Source organism: Alosa pseudoharengus, unplaced genomic scaffold, assembly GCF_046254945.1.
Source record: "Alosa pseudoharengus isolate Yale_2024_CS ecotype anadromous, Long Island Sound unplaced genomic scaffold, YU_APseudo_1.1 YU_APseudo_1.1_scf_2, whole genome shotgun sequence".
NCBI classification, from domain to species: Eukaryota; Metazoa; Chordata; class Actinopteri; order Clupeiformes; family Clupeidae; genus Alosa; species Alosa pseudoharengus.
In genome coordinates, this window is record NW_027468663.1 from 44581489 (window position 1) to 44604868 (window position 23380).

At 40.6% G+C, this 23380-nt stretch overlaps 3 protein-coding genes across 3 annotated transcripts; 2 read left to right on the plus strand and 1 right to left on the minus strand.

The window, feature by feature from the left end:
• The first annotated feature begins 321 nt into the window (after window positions 1-321).
• LOC143135318 (homeobox protein Mohawk-like) lies at window positions 322-8227 on the plus strand. Its single transcript, XM_076296018.1, has 7 exons — window positions 322-492; window positions 607-852; window positions 1697-1856; window positions 2280-2433; window positions 2598-2927; window positions 6764-6797; window positions 7469-8227. Exons 2-7 carry the CDS (start codon window positions 677-679, stop codon window positions 7668-7670), a joined length of 1056 nt encoding a protein of 351 aa, XP_076152133.1. The 5' UTR covers window positions 322-492; window positions 607-676; the 3' UTR covers window positions 7671-8227.
• A 3155-nt stretch (window positions 8228-11382) lies between these two features.
• rab18b (RAB18B, member RAS oncogene family) lies at window positions 11383-17320 on the minus strand. The gene is made up of 7 exons (XM_076295167.1): window positions 17192-17320; window positions 16305-16360; window positions 15993-16054; window positions 15420-15492; window positions 14059-14177; window positions 13880-13946; window positions 11383-13097 (listed from the first exon to the last, which is right to left on the minus strand). The coding sequence occupies exons 1-7, from the start codon at window positions 17257-17259 to the stop codon at window positions 12922-12924; spliced, it is 621 nt and encodes a 206-aa protein (XP_076151282.1). The 5' UTR covers window positions 17260-17320; the 3' UTR covers window positions 11383-12921.
• A 2639-nt stretch (window positions 17321-19959) lies between these two features.
• On the plus strand, window positions 19960-23369 carry ptchd3b (patched domain containing 3b). Its single transcript, XM_076293292.1, has 4 exons — window positions 19960-20779; window positions 20869-20990; window positions 21310-21455; window positions 21541-23369. Exons 1-4 carry the CDS (start codon window positions 20075-20077, stop codon window positions 23091-23093), a joined length of 2526 nt encoding a protein of 841 aa, XP_076149407.1. The 5' UTR covers window positions 19960-20074; the 3' UTR covers window positions 23094-23369.
• Window positions 23370-23380: the final 11 nt, after the last annotated feature.

The window sequence follows — 23380 nt, forward strand, 5'->3', positions numbered from 1 at the left end:
GCTGCTAATCTTTGGCCGAACTCCAGCATCCTAACAGCCAGACATGCAGTAGCTCGGCGATACTCAACTCCCTCACCTGTGCCGCGGAACACGCATTCATCATTCTCATGTAAATTCGGAGGCTGCTCATTTTCGCTGGGAAACATGAGATGGGCACCGTATTCATATTCCGGGGCGCATTACCACCATCGTTATGTTGAATAAAGTAGGTAGACTGTCGAAGATTGCACAGTACACGCACACTACCACTCTGACTTCACAGAGGGAGGATGTTCAAAGGGGGTCTGACCGCGCGCTAGGACTCAGTCCGTGACAGGATTACATTCAGCTCATTCTTCAAGAGAGATGAACAGTAGCCCATGTTGTGAACTACCCTGGTTATCTTGGAGTACAAGTCTTGACGGATTCTATGGGATGTGCCAAGTTAGAAATTGCTCTGATGAATTGTCAACGTTTGTGAACTGAAGGTACAAGTTGGTACACTTTTATTAGGTAGGCTACTAAGCATGATACATTTATTTGCCCTCTGTTTGGCTTAGGCGCACAAATGAAAATGTAAAAATGAAAAATACGTTATAATACGTAAATGATCTCTGTCTTTCGTAGGCACGCAACCTGGAGTGTGACACACAACTGTGCATCTTTATATAAAAAGGCTTTGCATTCCGATATCAAAATGAGTGCCGTGGTTTTCAATACATTTGATAACCACATTATGTTTGAAAAGAATGCTAAAGAGGTGGAAATGAAGAGTCTGAACTATTTGGAAGTTATAGAAGGACAGCATTCAGATTTGTTGTCAAATCACAAAGTTATTGATGATGACCCTTCTATCAAGCACAGGAGAAATGGGTATGTAATGGATGCTGTTGTCATCTTATCAATATGTGGTAGCTTAATGCCAATTTCAGCATTCAATGAAGAACAGCAGAAAAAAATAATTATGTGTGTTATACACTTGAGTCTTCTTACCATTTTCTTGATAGAATTGTTTGTTTTAATTTAGTTTTAATTTCATTTGATTATAAATATTAAAAAAAGTACCGGTATGTGCATGAGTGTGAGTCTGTGTTTATGTGTGTGTATTCTCCATGCTAAATGTCAAAAAGGGTGACTAATGTGTACTATAATGGTCTGCTTAACAGAGACTATAGGCTATGTCAGGTTACAGTTTCAGTAGTGCTTTGGGAGGGTATGAAAGAGCCAGCAGACTATAGATTCAGCCAGCAGAGTATCTCCATAGGTGGGCATGCATTAATATAAATAGATATGTGTGCCAAATGCTTTACATGAAAGTAAATGGTCTTCAGGCTGTGCATACAGATCAGGATTACAAGGCAAATATTGGCAGAGTGGTGACCCCTTGGCAAGCCAGAGGTGGAAGGGAATGTGTTGCATTTACATAGCATTGTGTTGCAGTCAGAGCACCAAATGCCACAGCAATGTGCATAGTGAGCTAGCTCCACAGTGACCTCTACTGATCATCTAACATACAGAGGCAGTCATGCAGAAGCAGCTCCTGTAAAAAGAAGTCCTAACAAATCTTTCATCACTACAAATGCAAAACACTTTTGCAGAACAAGTGTTGAAGTCTGGGTAATCAAAATTATTGACAGTCTCTGAGGCAAAAGCTAGCTTAAAGAGTGACATTTTGAGAGGGATTTGTGAAAACAGTGACCATCTGCACTCCCCACAGGTCGCGGTCGGGCGCAGGGAAGGTTCGACACAAGCGTCAGGCTCTCCAGGACATGGCCCGTCCTCTCAAACAATGGCTGTACAAGCACAGAGACAACCCCTACCCCACCAAGACAGAGAAGATTCTCCTGGCCCTGGGCTCCCACATGACTCTGGTGCAGGTTGGTATCAAAGATTCTAGAACAGAGCTCTAGAATCTTTGGTAGGGATGTGGGTTATGTGGACATGGCCACATCTCCACCCCCTTGAACACTCTTTGGAGTATGTTACACAGGATGAAACACGTGTGGTTCAAGCCACCTTGTGGATGAAGCCACCTTGTGGTCTTTGACAACAATTTTCAGAGAAAATGACAAAATTACTCATGCAGGCTTTACAGGTTTAATGGGTGATCCCATGAATAGGTATTATGTTTTACGGAGACACTTTGGAAACAGAAACTGAGTGGAAGCTCTTGATGGATATGAATGGCCTGTGTGGATTTGGCACAGTGTGTGGTCAGCATGTGCCTGTATTGGTGCATCTTGTGCCATACTTTTCAAGGTGCATGATATCTGTGTTTATGATACTCTTTTATGTTGCAGGTTTCTAACTGGTTTGCTAATGCACGACGACGGCTGAAGAACACTGTGAGGCAGCCTGACCTTAGCTGGGCTCTACGCATCAAACTGTACAACAAATACGTGCAGGGCAACGCCGAAAGACTCAGCATCAGCAGCGATGACACGAATTCCGAGGGTAGTGTGTGTGTGTGTTTGTGTGGTTGTGGTTGTGTTTGTGTGAGGTTGCACATGCACTGGTTTGAAAGAACTTTGGGTGAGTGTGTACGTTTGTGTGTGTGCGCATGGTCATCTTATGTACTGCCTTAAGATGAACATGTCCTGTCCTGTGCCACTCCGCAGATGGTGAGAATGCCTCTCGGATGCCGTCCGGTGACGGCGAGTTCAGCCGGCCGTCGTACCAGAGCGTCATCCAGCAGGACAGACGGGTGAAAGGGGTGGGGCTCAGGACTGACCCTGCCCTTTGCGACGACTACGTCTCCCCGCCCAAATACAAGAGCAGCTTGCTGAACCGCTACCTGAACGACTCCCTGCACCACGTCATGGCGTCAAACAAAGTCCTGGACTCCCGATGGAGGAACCACTCAGGGTCCTTTAGCTCCAACGAGTACGATGATGACCTTCTCTCGCCCTCATCATCTGAAGTGGAGGCCAACGGTGTCTACAGAGCTGGTAAGAGCTTTCGGGGCTCATATAAGGTCGTGTTTTTTAATACTTTTGAGGATTTGGGGAGTTCATTGACAGTGACATATTGATGCTGTTTGCCCTCTGACACTCGAAGTTGAGTCGAGTTGGTGGGAAATGGTGGGCTCGGGCTCAGGTGCTATGTGCCTGCTTTGAATGTGGAAAGTTGATCAACAGCCCAGTGTATAGGAACACCTGCTGATGTCTGATGACTACGAGAGTCCCTTTTTGCCAAAATAATTGGGTCTAATTTATCGTTTGCATAATTTCCACCCTTGCTGCTTAACATGTTCCCCTGTCTGTTGGTTTTGTACTCCTGCCATCATGGAACTGCCCTCTTTAGGGACAATTAAGGAATGCCTGAGATTACTGTTTTCCATTGCCAGGTATAAGCTGCAAATGGTTTGAATCATCAGCACCTCCTGTACCAGTGAGCCAGGGTAAGCAAGTCAGGCAGAATAGGAAAAGGAGAGCACAGTTATAAGTGGCAGAAACATGCTTAACACAAAGACGTGTCATTAGCCATTTGGACCTTTTTTTAACTAAATGCTTTGGTGTTTAAACATGGTTCTTTATGCATCCACAATTATACTTAATGGGAATATGCATTACATGCACATCTGATTGGTACACATTACAATCAGTTGTAATACAAATTTATGGTTAATCCAATAGAGGATGATGAAATGTCTGAGTATAAAGAACACTTCATTGCTGCCTATTCAGATATACAAAGTAGTCCTCACTGTAATAATTGTTGAAAAAAATGTCTGTAGTCAGTTGTAGGGAATATGACTTTTCAGAGATATTAGTTTACTTATAAGTTGCTGTGTAAGACGGTTGTGTGTATTTGTGTAAATATTTTCCAACTGCATGAAAAGAGGCAAAGACTGACAGACTCATACCCAGCTGACTGGACACATTACGCCAGGCTTTCTTGTGTGTGGTATTTCCCTTGTCACTACATAATAGTAAAACCATAATTATGACTCCTGGCACTGACAGATACAGACAACCAAAGTCTTATCATTAAGTCTTCATCAGTACTTAATCACAGGAACACAGTGTTAAGAGTGACACTGCTTAGAAATGTGTTAAATTAATACTAGTATTTGACTGGGCTACAGAGACTTGTATGCGGCATTCAAATTCGGTTTCTGCTTGGCAGTTATTGAGACCTGGGGTATTTTTGCCATTGCACTTAACCTGCTAAAATTTCATCATCCCGGAATGTCAGTGGAAACATATTACTCGAAGCAGAGTGGAACTATGGCACAGGAGAACTATGAAAACTTTCACACTGTTTACTCCAAGCATTTACTCTACTCCAGGGTAAAAGGACTGTAAAGAGACTTTCCACATATCTGGGACAGCAAATGTGTTCTGTTGTGCAAGCATGTATGAAATTAGGACTGACACCACACAGACACATAGTTTCCTGTGTAGCATATGCGCATGGAAATTTTTGAAGAAGGATGTTGTTGGAGACAAGAATTTGTGAATTCTTCACATTTCCCAGCTGACAACTTACGCATGAGATCATTTGAGAGTCCATTGGAAGCCAGTCCCTCCAAATTCAGGAAAGGGGTGAATAATGATTTAGAAAAATGAACTCTCTTGTGTCATCTACATTGGTCCACCCTGGTCTGGACCCACGCTCAGTTCTGCCCTTTTATTCATAGGCTCCTACTGTCTGAAGAGAACAAGAGGGCCACAGACAGCACTTCAGAGAAACAGAGTAAACCTGGAGGTGCAGAAAGCCATTTAGGGTCATTAGAGAGCTCAGGGGAGGCAACACGAGACCCCACAATATGGCCACTGTTTAGTTAAGGCAATAGGGTGTGAAACTAAAGGCCAGGTCAGGTTTTGTTACGTGCTGTATAGGCTGTGGTGTGTGTGTGTGTGTGTTAGTGTGTGTGTGTGTGTCTGTGTGTGTGTGTGTGTGTGTGTGTGTGTGTGTGTGTGTGTGTGTACCTATGCTTGTGTTGGATTGTGTTCAGAGGCATTCCTACTGCACCACTGTTACCACTGTTAAAATCAACTGTTTTTTAAGTTATTTCCTAACAAGGGCCTCTGTTTTTGAGTACTAGAGATTGCCTAAGATTGCTCTACAGAACCAAAGAACAAATAAAGCATTTTATTCATGTTAATTTATTCAATTAAATATTCATTAAAAAGTAAAGTTAAGCAATGAACTGGAGGGAGAGAAATCTTTTTAATCTTGAAATTGAAGAGGAAGTTTATTATCTTTTAAAAAAACATTGTCTCTTCCCTGTGCCCAAAGAAATATTTTCCCCTCCAAGTAAAGTGTGGCTGAGGTGCAACAGAGCTACAGATATTTAGTTTGATCTGTGAGGCATTCAGTAGCTCATAGAAGCAAATGGTAAATGATTTATTAATGGTTCACAGTAGTTCTTGGCAGGACAGATGTTTTAAGAATCTGAGTTGAATGTATTTCAGGCGAAGAATATTGAAAACTCTGTTTTGTTATGTATTAGTTTCCAGTTTTTCTCTCTATGGTTCCCTAAAGATATTTTCCCCTCCACCGATCTGGATCGCCCTCAACCGAGCGCAGAGCTCTGAAAATCAAGGAGCTTAGTGTAGCCTGGCCCCCTAATTGTATCCCTGCCAAAGAGGGGTCTCAACTGAGTCTTGCATGGCAGTGCATATTAACCACACACTTAGAAGGACTTTGTGGGAACAGAAATGTAGAGATTAAAGGTAAAGCCATTGACTGTGTTAAGTTTTTTACCTGGTGGCCGAGTTACATCATTCACACTGACCCTAGAGCAGTGCGTGTAAGCTTTAAAGCAGGTGCAAGTCACAAAGGCACACAGATGCTCAGCAGTGCTCAACACGACTGTATCAGAATACACTGTCCTGACTTTATTCCTTATTCAGTTCAAGGTACAGAATCCTTCCCTCGTCAATAATTCATTCCATTTAATGGCTTTACCGTGGAGAGTACAACATTTAGCACAATTAGCAGAATACAAAAAGCACAAAAGTGTAATCCACTGCTTGTGTGAAAATATTTCCACTAGGTGCTCTAATGTATGCACATTTTGCAACACTTGAACTGTATTCTGTGTATATATGCACATTTTATATGTAAGCCATAGACATAGTTTATATGTGCATTGCATGTGCACTGTCTTGCTGTGTGTGTGTGTGTGTGTGTGTGTGTGAGTGTGTGTCTGTGTGTACATACACACATACATATGCATATGGAACTATAAGTGTGTAAGTGTGCGTGAGTTCCTCTGCAGAGCCAAAGAGTGAAGTGTGCCAGGCTTGGCTGGACTCGCAAACTCCCGCCAAAACAAATGCAATTATGTTTCTCCAGTGCTTTAGAGATGGAAAAATGATATCTGCTCTGTGTCAGCAACACAGGCATTTTGTTCCAGTGCTGCACAGCTCATTTGCATCCCTTAAGTTATTACAACATTTTTCTTCGAGCCGAAATCTTTTCAACTCTGAGTCCTTTGTGCGCTGTAAAACGTCACCAGTGAGATGCGCTCTGAGACTAACTGTCCCTATTTTTCCCTGCTGTGTAGTTGTTCAGGAATTATCCTGACGTAAGGTACAGCCACCTGACATTAGTTGTTAAAAGCCATTCTGGGACCTTTCTGGCTTACCAGCTGAAATAACCGAACCGCTAATGTCTATTGATTACATTATACTTTGAAATTTTCTCTGAGTGGTTTCTGTCTTAATGAATAATATGTCTCCCTTAATAAAAGCTAACAAATAAGACAGAAGACATGTTCAAGAAGCCAAATCTCTATGCAATGAATTTAATCACTCTTCTGTTTCCTCCACAGAGCCTTTGGACTGCAGCTCAAACAAATGTGACAGGTGAGAGAGAGAAAGCATTGCGTGTGTCATTCCCATATTGTCCAGAACTAAAAATCCAGAGATCCTCTCCAATGTTCAGTGTCATCTACACATTTGCACTGGCAATGCACATTAGCAGTTATTTATTTAGAGCAGGGGTGTCAAACATAAAGCCTGGGGCCAGATCAGGCCCGCCAGCAGGTTTCATACCCAGAAGTTTTAGGTAGGAAGAGAAATTTAGAAAAAAAGATCACATCCAGTTGTCTTCAACAATGTGTAATAGGCTAAGCAATATCTCTGTGATATGATGAATTGATAACCTAGCACTACAAACCATCCTCAGGAAGGAAGAAGCGGAAAAACTAACATGGAAGTAGGGCATTTCAAGAAAGAAAGCAGTATATGACAGCAGTACATTATTTGTACTTGTTTGCTCATAAATGATATCATCAAATAACACTCTGATACCCATGCAGAAAATGATAATAACCATGAAAAAGATGGCCCACCATGAGGTCTCATTCCAACAAATCCAGCCCACTACCTAATATGAGTTTGACACCCCTGATTTAGAGAGCACAGAAGAGATGGCTGTTGAGATGGCTGTTTATTCTATATTAAATTGGTTTACATTGTATAATGTGAACCTGTGTGATGTCTAACTGGAGTATATTATGTCATTTCCTGTCTAGTAATAAGCAAAAGGAGGGTGGGAGAGGAAAAGACGAGACATACTGGAAGGAGATCCACGCCGCCATGGCCTTGACAAACATGGCTACCCAGGGAAAGGAAGGAGGGACAGCAGCCACGGGGACAACCAGCTGTATCATCCAGAAGTCCTCCCATATAGCCGAAATAAAGACCGTCAAAGTGCCCCTGGTGCCCCAACACTAACTCAGCCCTGTCTTGAACAGTCCTCATGGGGAGAAGACAACTAGAGAGAGGGGGAGAGATTGAGAGAGAAAGAGGATTTCTTCTGTGCCACAAAAGTCTTTACAAAGGGATTCTTACAGAAAATGAAAGAGACAATTCCCTCCGTTCTTTAAATAAGATTAAGTGACATTTTCCAGAGACTTGACCTCCTCAATTCCTCAAATATGAATTTATTATTATTACCAACTACAGTGTTTTTTATGAAAAGCAATAATTTTGTGCTTGACATGTATTGCATTCACTGGCGTGCCTTCCCATGACAGAGCTCAGAAAGATAAAGAGGTTTCTTGTTTTTGTTTTTCTTGTTGGTCCATTTGGTCATCTGAAGTTTTAGTCATCAGTGTTATTGAACCTGAATGCACAGCAACTGACTAGTTGGAGGGAATGTTCATCTGTACCCTTTCTCTTTAATCTTATGGTCATTTATCATACATGAACACAAAACCTCATGTCTGTGGTCGGAAAATGTAATATATTCTTTGAATGTTCACCATTTTCATAAGTTATATGACATTCAGTGTTGGTACGGTAGACTCTGGATTTTTGTCCTATGACTGAATGCGTAAGACATTTTCAAGTTTCATCTTTTGCATAAAACCAATGTTCTTGTAAGTGTTCCTAAGTGTTCCTATTGTGGATAGATTAAATTGTGTTCATGTCAAATTCATTTCCTTTAGTCTGATGTAGCACTATTCTTGCAACATCCATTGCTGTTAATATTTCTTTGCCTATTTGCATGAATACTGGTCTGGAAATAACCACTAACCACATGTTGCTTTGATAACTGCTGTTCCTCTCCAAAGAAAAGTTGAGTGATCTCCAAGAATGACTACTCTGTCTCTCCTAAGTATGTCACCTAATGGGGACTGGAGTATTCCATTTTGGACACTGTCACTGTCAGTGGTCAGGGCTTCAATATGGCTTTGGTTCCTTCAAGATTTCACTCCTGTCTTCCTTAGCCACTTTTTCCAGAGAAAACAATTGTCCTAGATTTACACCACTAGCCTTGCTTGTGTAAGAATGGGTTCCCACAAGACTTGCCACTGGAGGGACACCAGTGTTGTGGACGGTTGCATGGAAAGGGCTAATTATTTCCACTTTAAATTTAGTTACATGTAATGTGGAAAATAGAGAGCGTGCAGGACATTTTGAGTGGTAATCTAGGAAAAAGCCACTTCCAATCTGATAAACTGCTCATACTGAAACAGTTAGCCCCTGCTATGTCTGAACAGCACATTGAAGCTGGTATGGCCTCTATGGGTTTTGCACCACTGCTACATCTAGGCTGTTTCAAGCTTATGTTACAGATCTACATCTGAGCAACACATTGTTGGCATGGCAAGGTCCACCAGACTGGAGTTGAAGCTATTTCCATCTGATGTTGCAGATATCAGATATGATTCACTGCAGTAAAAAGGTCTTCCATATGCTCATCCAAGGCAGTTAAAAGGACAGTCTCCAAGAGATAGTGGATGGAAAAGAATCGTCACACCAGAACTGGCTACCATCAACATCTACTTGTCACCTCTCCTCACAGGACACTTTGTGCTGGTGTTCACATTGTCCTCAGAAGAAAACAATGGGGCATTACTCTCACTGACCCCTTCAATGCTGATAACAAGCAGTCCCCATTCACAACCCTGTCAGTGATGAAGCACCTGCACCTCTGTCATACACCTGGACCTGCAGAAAAGTGAACATCAAGTCATCAACCTCTATTATCATCCTTCTTAGGTATCAGCCCTAAACAGTGAAACAATCAACGCATGTTACTCAGTTCAGGTGAGAAGCGTTAGCCGTTCAGTAACATGTACACCATAGTGGTTCATGATATGACTGCCACATGGTGTTGCCACCTTCTATATGAAGAAAATAAAGCACATTGTCCAAGTCCTCTCCATCCCCTACTCATGTTTAAATCTCATGTCTTGGTTACTCAATGATTGTTTGGCAATGCAATAGTTTGAACTTCAAAACTAAATAACACAATGACAAAGGTTCCATGCCATTATTATTATGGTATGTCCCAAAGTGTCCCAAACTGTATCACAGTGTGCCTGTATGTGGGGAGCATCGAGGTTGACGGCCTCCAAAAATCTGTGGTTATTTCCTTGCATGGCTGCCTCTGCTATCAGTGCATGAGTGGTTGTGATGTAGCAGCATCAGGTTTTGAAGGGAAAGGCAGTGAAGCATAAATCCAGAGATGGATTTGTGTGGATGTGATTTTGCGGACACAGAACACCATTCCCAACTACAATATGTTTATATAAATGTATATGGTCTGATATACCATTATGCTGTAGTCTTGTGGTGGACTAAAGAGTATAGACTCCATGTCTGATCACATCTTGGACTTATGACCTTGCGTATGCAGAAAGTATGTTCCAGTTCCACCGCTTCTAGGTGTAATTGATCAACTCAACTTCATACAAAAACATAATATCCATATTACACTCATCCATCTTTGCAAAAGGCTAGAGAACATTCTAGTATGTCACCTAGTAAAAGAACGGATTAGGCAGGGATAAAATGATTTAAGATACGAGGGAAAACTCTGGAAGAGACTAATTACAGATCTGTAATTTTGTACATGTTAAAGGGAAGTTCACTCAGGAAGACAACCAGATCTATTTCATGAACATTTTGGGTGTCTAACAAAGACAAGATCAGGCTCCTGAAAAACATAAATAAGCTCAGCTGTGTTATAACAGACAGGAGGTCAACCATAATATCACATTTATTTTCTTATGGCTAACATCATCTAATCACCGTCTTATTAACATTCTGTAAATAATCAATGGCTATGGAACTCCTCCAACATAAATTCAAGGAGGAATACCAGCTTTGACTGACTTCTTCTACCCTCATTTAACAAAACAGACAACTCTAATGGGTATGTTTTCATTCTGTCGAAAAATGAAATCTGAAATCTGGGGGTTCTCTCTTTGATGAGCAGAATGACGGATGACCTTCCGAAAGAGACACTTGGGTGTGTTGCCTGTGGCGTGCCACACATGACTTCAATAATAGAGGGCGCACTGGAACATGAATAGCTGTACTCATGTCACTATTTATTTCTCTAGTATGGCCGGGTTTAGGGTCACTCCTGAGCTTGTTGGCCCAGTAAAATGATACTGGACACACAGTATGGGGTTCCTATGTCAATTGAAATAATTGGTTGTGAATGAAAAGGCCCAGTTCTCACTCTGGTGAGACCTACTGGTTCGGATCTAGGCTTAATGTCATGAGAGCCGAGGTGCACATTCTTCCATTGTCCAGGCATGTATTAGACACACCTATACAGACTGGATGTCAGTGTAGGTATTGTCAGTATTTAATAATCTGTTATGTCAGCATTAACATCTGATGGACTAGAGGAAATTGTCTTTATAGCTTCCAGAGAAAATAAAAACAAAACAATGTTCTCCAACTGGTGCTTGTCACAAATGAAAGGTCTGGAGAGAATTACAAGCATGAGTAGGGATGGCACTCCTTGTTATGTTAGTAACTGAATCATGTTTTTCAAACTTTCAACTACAAGACAGGCCAAAAGGTTTGTGATGCCACTGTCCCAACTAACTACCAACATGATTGTGGATAAGAACAAAATTCAATTACATATCATTGGTCATCACACATCATAGAACTTTACAAAATTATGACAACTTCCTGGTGAACATCAACATGTTTTATTGCAAAATAAAAGAGCTGATCTAATGTTCCAACATACATTTTTTCCGGCTTACAATCCACATCCAAATACAGGAATGGTTCAATCAATACCTTTCTTTGACAAGCCAAGGCAAGTATTACAGCATTGGCCAGAGAACCAGCAATTAACGATGCCTCCATTAATGTCCAAACTGCTCAGTGAGGCAAAAGACACAGATCCATAATCTGTTTAGACAGGAAGAAAGAAAATAAAATCAATCTACTCTGAAAATGTCTTTGTCTACCACTTTTCCCATCACTGGTTTGTCGTAGTGATACAAAGATTATCATGTCACAGTCAGACGTTAAGGCATAATTGTTTTAAAGAGTAAAGTATGGATGGAGACAACTCAAACAAAAGTCACAAACAGAGAATATTGCTTTAAATAGGATGTGCATATAAGCATGAATGAACACCTCTGGAACAACTCAAAAAATTAAAGTGAGAATATGCCAATTCATAAGTATGAAGTGTGTATGAAGTATGGAGACATCATGGAAAGGCTTTTGTTGTGGCCACAAATATTTAGATGCTTGCCTTGAGTAACTATGCCTCTTCTTTATAATACTGTTTGCTTGGGGCATGAACTCTGACGTCCAAAGCGGCCTGACAGAGGTATTTGTCATGATACTTTATCTACAGGTCCTGGTCAACTGAAAGAATTGATATGTTTCAAAACAAACATAGTTGAAATGCAAACATTCTTTTGAAGAAGAAAAAAAAAAAACATGACATGAAAGGCATGCAAAATACAGCAGGCATGTACCTAAAGCAAAATGCAAGACAGCACGTTTTTGTGCTTGCTTAGAAAAGTAGAATAGGCTTAGAAAAGCCTATTATAACAACTACAGATTTAAAATCCAGACAGAAGAGGCAAAGTATACGGAACTAAGGCAATGCTTTCCAATGCCGAGAGAAGCATCGATAAACAATATATTAAAACAGATGAAAAGCAGGCTCTCTTATAGTCAGTGAGTATGTACTGTATATCTCTGCAGTGATGTCACCTGACCTAAAACTCCCTGTCTACTGCTTCGCCATTCCCTCCTCTCACTGGCCTCAGGGCTGGAAGGTACAGGCTGTATGTGGAAGAAACACAGGAGATGAATCCACCAAGCAGTGGCATCCACGGCAGATACCGGAGATACAGGGACAGTGAAACTGAAACTACACTGTACATGATCTATTTAACACGGAGCATCCCGCAGGATTGTAGAATAACAAGAAGCCTGTTTTTTTAAATAACACGGATAAAAGAGTAGAACATGAGGCATGGCCCATACAACGTGATGTACTAGGTATGAAGTGTGCAAACAGTAGAGCCCCTCGGCACTGCGCCTCAGAGGGACCAGCCCCTCCCAACCCACTGTCGGGGGGAGGAGGGAAGCGGGGGTGGGGGTGGGGTGGTGGTGGGGTTGGGGGGGCGAGTGGTCTGTCTCAGTTTGTCTTTTTTTGTTGTTGTTTGGGTGGAGGTGGAGATGGGGGCAGGGGTGGGGGTGGTTAGAGGACGGAGCAGTACCCCCCGCAGCTGCCCCCACCAGCCGCCTGGTTCTGGTCCGTCAGGCGAACGCCCTGGTTCTGCACACTGCTCTCCCACAAGCCCGGGGTCTGCAGGATCTTCTCCACCAGCTCCTCGAAGGCACACTGCACGCCATCACGTGTCTTAGCACTCGCCTCTGGAGTAAGCAGACAACGAGAGAGAGAGAGAGAGAGAGAGAGAGAGAGAGAGAGAGAGAGAGAGAGAGAGAGAGAGAGAGAGAGAGAGAGAGAGAAAAGATGAATAAAAATAAGCAGGCAGATTTGCAGACAGGTTTGTGAGGATACATGTCTCAGTCTCACCTTGCCTACCTGAACATTAAAAGATGGTACAATTAGGAAAAACATAGAAAACATCTAGGAATAACTAATAAGAAATGAGATTACTAAGTGAAGGAATGGACTAAAGCAAGTAACCTGTTGGATAAGTACCTTTTGTGAAATGCAAATAGTTAACATCAATGTAAACGTGGACTTGCTATGCTTCATATTCACAAAAAGCACCTCGAGTTTGCACTGATGCACTGGCTGACACTGTGTCAGAGGAGAATGTCCAAATATTGTGAGAAACCCTCAAATGACAGCTCATGTCAGGGCTGGTCATTTAAACATGATGAGAGAAATACAGTGCATGCAGCAAAACAATATAATGACTAGCTTTAACTAGTATGTAATCAGTGTCCAGCTCTAAACTTGAATAATCTAAGAAGGCGTATACTTATGTGGCTATAAATAACTGAGAGACCTGTGATTATTTTTATGTCACAGGACATGTGATCCACGAGCCATTAACCGGATTTCATGAAAAGTGTGTGGAAACAAGGAAAGCCAACACGGAGAGCCAACAGGGAACAATCTCTCAAAAACAAAATCCCATCTGCATATGCTATGCATTTCCTGAAAGGACACACAGCCTACTTACCTATGAACAGCATTGAATGTTTCCGTGCAAACTTAAGGCCTTCATTTCTGTCTACTTCCCGATTGTCCTAAGACAAAAAAGGGAAGTCACAACCACAGAAGTGTTCCAGAGTAAACAAGGTCAACACTTTTTTTTTGTTTGTTTGTTTGTTTTTTTTTAACTTACAGAACTGAACAAACCTTATCAATCTTGTTTCCAACCAGCATTTTCACAAGGTCATTACGTGTACAGTACGTCTCCAGTTCATTCAGCCAGTTTTCCAGTCTGGTGAAAGTGTCCCGTTTTGTAACATCATACACTACAAGAGAGAGAATGCAAATATGGTGAGACCTCAGGAAACATTAGGAATTCTTCTGGTTTGATGTCAGACACTAAATATGGTTGAACAGCAAGTCAGAGAGAGTGGGAGAGAGACACTGGCAGTGCAAGTCTTTTAGCTGACTGGCTGGCATCAAATGAGCAGATATTTGGCTCGTGCATTTTTGAAATCTTGAATATTCATTTCAGTTCTAAAGAAACAGGCTGCCAAGGAGTATCAGCTTCAAACATGCATGACAATTACCCAATAATACAGACCGCAGAGGTTTTGAATCTTGTGTCTAGCTTAAGCTGTTCATGAATTAGAGCAACCGAATATGGAGTCACTTTTTGCTCTCGAAAGAAACACATTCCAAATGGTGTAGGTGCTAAAAAAGAGCTTCTCACTTCAGCTAGTCCTTATTTTAATAGTCAGTGTAATCAATTTTGATAACAAATAACTCTAATTTTGGGGCGAAGTAGTGAAGCTATGTACATGTAGGCACTCATTGTGTTTCTAACATTTCTTGTTATTTTGCATCTTCTATGGCAGCCTTTCAAAGAGCATGATAAAAATTTACACATTTATCGCACTGACCGAGGACAGTCCCTTGATTCTTTTTCATCTTAATGTCTCCATATGACCCTATGACCCTAATAGGTTGAAGTTGCAGGTGTGTTTAGACAATTTTGAACATTATGCCTGATTTTCAAAAATGAGTTACTGTTGGATTTCTTTCACAGAGTTCCAAGTTCAACATCCTATCAGTTTTTGTCAATTTCATATTTTCTGCCGTGTGTGTGTGTGTGTGTATGCGTATAATTGGTATATAAACTGCGCACAGACTTATTTTCATTAACAAGCAGAGGTTATCCACTGGAGAGATGAATAAAGCTAAATGTAACAAATGATAATCTGCTAAATAATTTCTTCTATACTATTTCAAATTAGCACATCATTCTGAGAGCTCAATAGCAGCAGAAATAAATGTCAATAGTCTCAAAGCAGACTGGGAACTCAACAAAACAATAAATTCTAATTACATAATTGTGTAATTACATAATTACGTTAGATCAGAAATAGTGTATGGCATTAATGCATCAATGTGAATCAATCTGCATGCTAACATAGCTGTATGTAACCTGTTCGCAACCTGCTGAAGGAATTAATAATCTGTGAATGTTTTAAATACCAAATTTCCAAACAAACTGGTTTTCTGGAACAAGTCAGAGCTGAACTCACCCAAAATGACTCCTTGCGCACCCCGATAGTAGCTGGGCGTCAAAGTCCTAAACCTCTCCTGTCCTGCTGTGTCCTGCCAATCAGGACACCAAGAATATAATTTGTTTTTAATTAATATTGCATAGAAACATGCTCCAAAATAACCTAAATATTTCGATAATAGAGTAAAATGGTACTGTTATATTGAGAAAACAGCATTGTCACCAGATTGTCTTATAAAAACCCAGCACTGTTCGGGACTGGTTTTGAGGGAACAGATCCTATATCTGTTGTAATTTGAGCAATACGGAGAAGAGAAGAGAAGAAAAGAAAAGAAAAGGAAAAAAAGAAGAGAAGAGAAGAGAAGATCTGGATGTTGGAAGATGATCTTCCAATCAATACCCTTGAGAGTGTGAAAACCAGAGCTATACGACTCTGTGGAAAACTGTGTTCTGGCGCCCTCTAATGACAATAGTTAGTTAACCTATTGCTCAACCCAGTAGGTTACATGACATCATGGAATTGAGTCATACAGCTGACTGATGCAAGTGATTTCTAAGTCGCATGAGTTAATTATGGAGGATATAAACTTACCCATATTGCCAGCTTTGCCCTGTTCCCATCAATCGCAATTGTTTTCACTTTAAAGTCTACACCTGTACAAATGACACATTACATTAATTATTACATTACATTATTACCAGTACATATCATTTTGTCATGCAGTTATCTTTATCCACACCTATTTTAAGTCACTGCAGGTTTCAGGCCAACATATTTCATGAGCCACATTTACATGACATCATATCTTCATTACCCTACAAACAGCTTCTTTTAATCTACACATCTATTCAGGCCATGTTGTTCTTTTCTGTTGTTTGATTAAAAAAAAAAATCTGAACTTACCAATAGTTGCTGCCAGGTCAGGGTCAAAGGTGTCATCAGTAAATCTTAGAAGAAGACTGTTGAAAAAAGAGGGCGCAAGGTTTAACAATAGGGGGTTTACATTACCCTAGTAGTGCAATGCTAAGCAACAGAGAAACAAAAGTTTCTTAGAACAGTTTAATACTGAGTTAATGTTAGTTGACGAGCTTCTGGCAGTAAACGAACGGTGTAAATAACCTGGATTGGCGAAGTAACGTTGTAAGTTGCATGTTACTTTATAACATCACTGGAACACAATGATTGTTATTATGGTAAACACCACAAAGAACTTCCACGTCCTATGGCAATTCAAGTTAAACATAGTTGCTACAGAATATTGATTGTTGATATCACGAAGTTAACATTAATGGAAATTCATATGACCTGATGCCTTTGGTTAAAGACGTGGCCAAAAACGTTGACGTTTAACTTAGCCTTTGATCCTGATGCACTGAGAAAATAAGCTAGCTTGCAAGGCAACTTAGCTTAGCTTAGCTATCAAAACGTTAACGTTAAGTCAAGTCACATAGAACAAGACAGCTAACTCAGGTAACGAGTTGTTTCATTGATTACACAATCCAATAATTTGCGGATTGAGCTGATTACACGATGACACTATAAATCAGACAAATGCGTAACAGTTTAACTGACTGTCAAGCTATATTTTCGCCTTTCTACATGATGTCCGAGGACTCATCCAATTTACTAACCAACTACGTTCCAGACGTTAGCTATCGATAGCTAAGTGGAACAGCAATGACCAGCTAACGTTGGCCAGCTAGCTAGCCACCAGATATCTCCGTTGTTCTGACATGTTTGTCATGGCAAAAACTAGTGATGAACAAACGACACATAGTAAAAGTACTTACCTCGACTTCCCCACACCGCTCTCTCCGATAATTAATATTTTTAAAGTTGTTAACACGTCGTCATCCATATTCTCTCGCCTGTTTACAGATGTCTGGTTAGACGCTGCTTTGCTATGCTACTGCTGAGACTTTCGGACCAGAAATGTGACGTCGACACAAACCCGTCAGCAGCACCAGATGTGTTGCATAACAGGGGATGTTGATGTTCGTCGGAATCCAAAGGAACCCAGAGCCCACATGTAGCCTGGACCTAGTAGAGCTCGATGCATTTTGTGTTTTCTTCATTGTTTTCTGAATTAGGCCAACCATTAGCGTATTTGTAATTATTAACTCTGTTAGTTTTGCATTGGCAGCCATAATTCAAATCCTTCAATCTGCACCATGCTCTTGATCCGGCTACCCACAGAACTTAATTAAATGTTTAGGCTATATGTTTATGGGTTTCGTTAATATGAAAACTCATTATTGATATTTGATTGTAGGCTATTATTGATAGGCCTATGTTATTTTTACTATAGCCTCCTCAGGCCCTGAGACCCAACCCACAATTTTGAGTGAGAATGGAGTATTGCAATAGAATATAAATGAGCTAGCTAGATGAAATATTAATGGCTTAAAAGAGCGATCAGTTCAATAAATAGGTTCAGGCCACTGATCATTTGGTTCAGATAATGGGGTTCAGTAGGCTATTTTAGCAATTGAGACTGATAAAAACAGAAAAAAACCCTAGCCTATAGGCCTATTCTTAAATTTCCTTCAGGATCATAAAGGTATCATTACTGCAGCCACCTACTCTCTTTGTTGTTGAGTAGCCTATATTACTTTAGCGGTTGCCTGCTGTTACTGGTTATGGTTTTATGATGGGGAAAGTGAAATTATATGATAATTTGTTCCAGCCTCCTGAACCTGCATGGTAAATACAGTCAAGGTTCCTATCTAGATGTGTTTCAGATGCATTCCCCTCATCAGTTAGACATAGGATAGCATATAGGCTAGTTTCATTTGAGTTTGTTCAAGTTACAGTTTTTCTCAGTCGCTTTGGTGCTTTTCTCAGATCAGAATTAAAATTATCATAACTATTAGTTCAACCTCCACAACATTTAGTCATTTGTGCACATCATAGTAGCAATTTATCCTTCCTCTGAACAAATTGCAAATGCTTTTGGACATGTATCAGTTGCTTTCATACAATTCTCTGCTGTTTTTTAACATTATCATTTGCTTATGTCATGTCAGTCAAAATGAACTATATTTATGGATACTGAATAGTCGTTCCCAATAAAACTAATAGTCTTCATTTCATTGCTTGAGTCATTACATACAAAATTGGTGAACTAGTTATCAAATTCTGTCACAATGCTGTAGAATTGCAAAGAGCATACAGTAAAAATGTACGTATTCAGTGTCTTGTACTCACTTACTCCCCTAACTACAGCAATGTGTAACTTTACTGTAGTTTTCAAATGGCTGTACATGTACTGTATAGTGCTGTCTTGAGCATGTTCAGTATAGTGTCACCGAGGTCTGACCTTTTTTTGCATTGGAAAACACTGAGAGAACTGTCATAATGAAAACATAACAAAGCCATTTGACTATCTTGTTCATAAACGATGGTGTCAAGACTTCTCATTTTGATGACTCTGACAGTTTCATTGACATGAATACCTGCTTTTGAGGAATGGACTATCCATTTTGAGCAAGTGATGTGCTTTTGCAGGTCATCCACTAGGTTTTGCAGTTTGCACTAATTGTTTTGAGAAATGCACTAACTGCTGTGCAAATGTTAATAGTGATGTGAGAATAGCACCAAAGCGACTGAGAAAAACTGTATTAACATATTTTCCATGGTGTAACTGAGCACAGGAAGACCTATATTATTTTCAGACATTTAATCCACTTCCATGTGAGCAGTTAGACACTGCATCAGAAAATGGGAGACACAGTGCTATATAGCTCATGAAAGGAAATGTTTATGATCAATTTGTACATTTTTGGGAGAAAATTCCAAAATCAGTAAGAAAATGTAGGCCTAGATATTGCATACTGTCATTTCTGCATGCAATACAGTATTGGATGTTATTTGATTCACTTACCATAACGGTCTTGGTTTTCTCTGTGTAAAAAGTCTATCAATGAGCATCGTAATTACTCAAATTTCATCTGAAATTACTTACATCTTCTACCAACACCTCTTCAGACACACTTCTCCTCATTTGCCTCATTCATCAACTTTCAACAAAATTTTGTGAGGATAAGTGAGAAAAAGTAAGTGAGAATGGAGTTTTGCAAAATAATATAAATGAGACATGCAAAGTGTGCCTAATGAAATATGAATGGCTTTGCCAAAAGAGGGATCAGTTCAATAAATAGGTTCAGGCCACTGATCCTTTGGTTCAGATAGCGTAATGGGGTTCAGCATTTTAGACGGATTAAAAACAGGAAAAAGCCTATATTCTTAAATTTCCTTCAGGATCATTAAGTGAGTATACCATCTTTACCACAGCTGTGGCAGATGAACTGTTTTCATTCAGTATTGTCTAAGATGAATAGTTGCCTGTAGGCTATGAAAAGCAAGGGGGAAATGACAGTGTTTTCAGGTAATCCTATCTTTTAAATAGCAGCCCAGTGATGATCAGGGAGAAATACAAAAGACAGCCTCCCATCCTCAGTCTCACTCTGCTCATGGGCAGACTGCCATCAGGTACTGCTTTGGAGCATTTTGCCAAGAGACTAGCCTACTTTTTTGAAAGATAAATAGAAACAAAGGATATTTTTTTAGCATGCCACTGGATATACTATAGGCTACATGTAGGACTATAGTGTTTTTAGAGAATAGTTTGAGAAACCAGACAGTGGAGGAACAGCAGAACTAGGCTATCTGGAATGATGGCCATACAATTAGATTTCATTGAACAACCTGTACGGTTTTGTTTTGGGATCATTGGCAAGTTTATCGGGAAGCATCCTTGGTATTTTCTTTTAATTCCCTTATTTTTGTCCGGAATTATGGGAGCAGGATTCTACTTTCTTGGGGAAATGACGTCAAACGACATTGAAAAAGAATTCACCCCTGTGAATGGAGAAGGGAAATTGGAAAGGGAATATATCCAAGATACGTTTCCTAACGAAGCGTCTATGTTTTCAAGTCTGCGACTCAGCACAGAAGGAATTTACGCAACAGTAATATTTACGCATAAAACAAACATTTTAGAAAAAGAGGCATTTGAAGAGGTCGTACGCATCGAGCACAAAATACGTGAAATGACAGTCACGTCTGGCGACAAAACCTTTAACTACAGTGATATTTGTGCTAAAGTGAACCATAATTGCTTTGCCAATATCTTACTTGATATGGTCAGTTATAGGCCTAACCGGAATAATGTCCAATCAATTCAAATCAAATTTCCAGTGCAGAACGGTACTCACATGGGCTATTTTATTGGAGGTGTGAAAGTGGACAATAACGACATAGTTTTAAGTGCAGAAGCGATACGACTGTATTTCTATTTACAAGAGGATAATGAAAAAAAGTCAGACCTGTGGCTGACTAAGTTTGTGGACTTACTGTCCTCTGAGTCGTTGAACACGGTACGTGGTCAAATAATTCAGCAATAATTTAGACTACCATATCTTGATAATAAATTAATCATGCCATTAATGTTTTTTTTTCTCTATAGATATCTTACTACACCACAAAGTCAAGACAGGAGGAGTTTGAGAAAACCTCAAAGAGTGTCATCCAATTCTTTGCCATTGCATATGTCATTGCCATTTCATTTTCAATAGTATCTTGCTTCAGGTTTGTACATTTTATTATAATAATTTAATTGAAGATGAATACAGCTAAATTAATATGGTCTATTCCTGCCAGAGAAACGGGTTTGTTAGAAGTTTAAGACCCTGTAAACCAAAATCGGAGATTTGTTTGGAAACACCTGTAGCCCTAGAAGTAAACTATTCCTGAAACATGAAGAGTTCAACAGGACCTCATCATTTATACCATATTATTAATGTTTTTACTAATTCTGGTTTGTCTGGTTCCGTTTCTGTGATAGGCCTAGAGCAAACTCATAGGCCTAACACATATTTTGGATTACAGTGCAACCTCTTTTTTACAGGTTTGACAATGTTAGAAATAAGGTGTGGATGGCCTGTCTAGGTGTCTTTTCCACTGGCCTTGCTGTGCTGAGTAGCTTTGGCCTGTTGCTTGCCATGGGTGTACCCTTTGTCATAACAGTGGGAACATCCCCTTTCTTGATCCTTGGTAAGAAGAAACAGCCTCTTTCAATTTTGCATATCCATTTCATTTCTATAATCTTTTTTATTTTAAACATTTATTAATTTGATAGGAATCGGTGTTGATGACATGTTCATCATGATCTCAAGCTGGCAGCAGACCAACGTGAAGGACAGCGTGCCGGACCGTCTGTCCAACACATTTGAGGCATCTGCCATCTCCATCACCATCACCACCCTCACCGATGTGCTTGCCTTCTTCCTCAGCTACAGCAACCCGTTTCGCTCAGTGCAGTCATTCTGCCTGTATACGGGCACGGCAGTCATGTTCTGCTACATCTACAACATCACCTTCTTCGGAGCATGTCTGGCACTGAATGGGCAAAGGGAGGAGAGCAACAGGCACTGGTTCACCTGCATGAAGGTTCCAGAACAACCAGCACAGGGAGGTTCTAGAGCTTCTGGTGTATGCTGTGTGGGAGGGACTTACGACCACGACACAGGGACAGAGGTAGAGCCGCCCATACAGAAATTCTTGAGGCGGTACTATGGACCATGTCTGGTTTCAACTTGGATGAGAGTTTTTGTCTGTGTTCTCTATGCTGTTTATCTTGCCGTGGGGATTTATGGGTGTGTAAACATCAAGGAGGGTATAGACCTTGGGAACCTAGCTAATGATGACTCATACATACAGAAATACTATGAGTACAAGAAAAAATACTTCTCTGAGTATGGGGCAATGGTGATGCTAGCAGTGCAGGGCACATATCCCTACTGGGAGGAGGAGGCGCGTCTCAGACTCGACATGTGCATAGAGCATTTTCACAGTCTGACCGAGGTCAACCCAGACTATTCTGTGTCATGGCTTCAGTCTTTTGAAGAGTTTACAAATAAGACTAAAATGATTGTAAACTCAGAGGCTACATTCACAAAGAGCCTGTTGTCCTTTTTGAACTATCATCCAGAGTTCAAAGAGGACCTCAACATGTCATCTAACAATACGATTTACGCATCACGCTTCTTCCTCCAGACTGTTAATATTACTACTTCCGAAGATGAGAAGAAAATGCTCGTGAACTTCAGGAACACCAGAAATAAATGCCAATTACCTGTGCTGGTGTATCACCCATCCTTCATCTACTCTGACCAGTATGCTGTGATCACAAACATCACCATTCAGACTGTGTTGGTGGTTGCCGTGGTGATGCTGATCATATCTTTGCTGCTCATTCCGAGCCCTTTCTGTGCACTCTGGGTGACATTTGCCATTGCCTCTGTCATCATGGGCATCATTGGCTTCATGACCTACTGCGGCATCAACCTGGATTCCATCTCCATGATCAACCTGATCATCTGCATCGGCTTCGCCGTGGACTACTCCGCTCACATCTCGTACGCCTTTGTCTCCAGCCCAAAAACGAAGGCCAATGAGAAGGTGGTGGAGGCCTTGTCCAGTCTCGGCTACCCCATCCTACAGGGGGCGCTATCTACACTGGCAGGTATCGTGGTGCTCTCCGCTTCTTCAAGCTACATCTTCAGGACATTCTTTGCGATCATGTCTCTCGTAATCCTGTTTGGGCTGCTTCATGGCATTGCCTTCATTCCTGTATTTTTAACCTTTCTGGGGACATGCAGCAATCAAAAAACAGAATCGGTGACACAATGAGTCTGGCATTCATTTTTCAAGAATATGTAATACTGGCAACCTGATGATTTTTGTTTGGGAAATGCTTTAAAATGTTTAATATTTTTTACAATAAACATATATTTCATATGCTGTTGGGAAAACGCTATTATAGTGAAATGTCTAGTATTTGCTCATGTTAATGTACAGCTTGAGGTTTGGTGCAAAACTTATTAAAATAAAAATTGAAGATAAATGACACAAGCACATGCATGATGTATAGGAATCATAAATACTTGTATACAATTTTGTGGGGGTGCCCTATGCAC

What these genes read in the sequence shown, in the direction of transcription:
- LOC143135318 (XM_076296018.1), top strand. Translation starts at nt 677, where the DNA reads ATGAGTGCCGTGGTTTTCAATACATTTGATAACCACATTATGTTTGAA. An exon ending in CCCACATGACTCTGGTGCAG is followed by an intron (nt 1,857 to 2,279) that starts GTTGGTATCAAA and finishes TTTATGTTGCAG; the next exon opens with GTTTCTAACTGGTTTGCTAA. An exon ending in CGATGACACGAATTCCGAGG is followed by an intron (nt 2,434 to 2,597) that starts GTAGTGTGTGTG and finishes GCCACTCCGCAG; the next exon opens with ATGGTGAGAATGCCTCTCGG.
- rab18b (XM_076295167.1), bottom strand. Translation starts at nt 17,259, where the DNA reads ATGGATGACGACGTGTTAACAACTTTAAAAATATTAATTATCGGAGAG. An exon ending in TGACCTGGCAGCAACTATTG is followed by an intron (nt 16,055 to 16,304) that starts GTAAGTTCAGAT and finishes TCATTTGTACAG; the next exon opens with GTGTAGACTTTAAAGTGAAA. An exon ending in TGCGCAAGGAGTCATTTTGG is followed by an intron (nt 14,178 to 15,419) that starts GTGAGTTCAGCT and finishes TCTCTCTTGTAG; the next exon opens with TGTATGATGTTACAAAACGG.
- ptchd3b (XM_076293292.1), top strand. Translation starts at nt 20,075, where the DNA reads ATGATGGCCATACAATTAGATTTCATTGAACAACCTGTACGGTTTTGT. An exon ending in CCTCTGAGTCGTTGAACACG is followed by an intron (nt 20,780 to 20,868) that starts GTACGTGGTCAA and finishes TTTTCTCTATAG; the next exon opens with ATATCTTACTACACCACAAA. An exon ending in TCAATAGTATCTTGCTTCAG is followed by an intron (nt 20,991 to 21,309) that starts GTTTGTACATTT and finishes TCTTTTTTACAG; the next exon opens with GTTTGACAATGTTAGAAATA.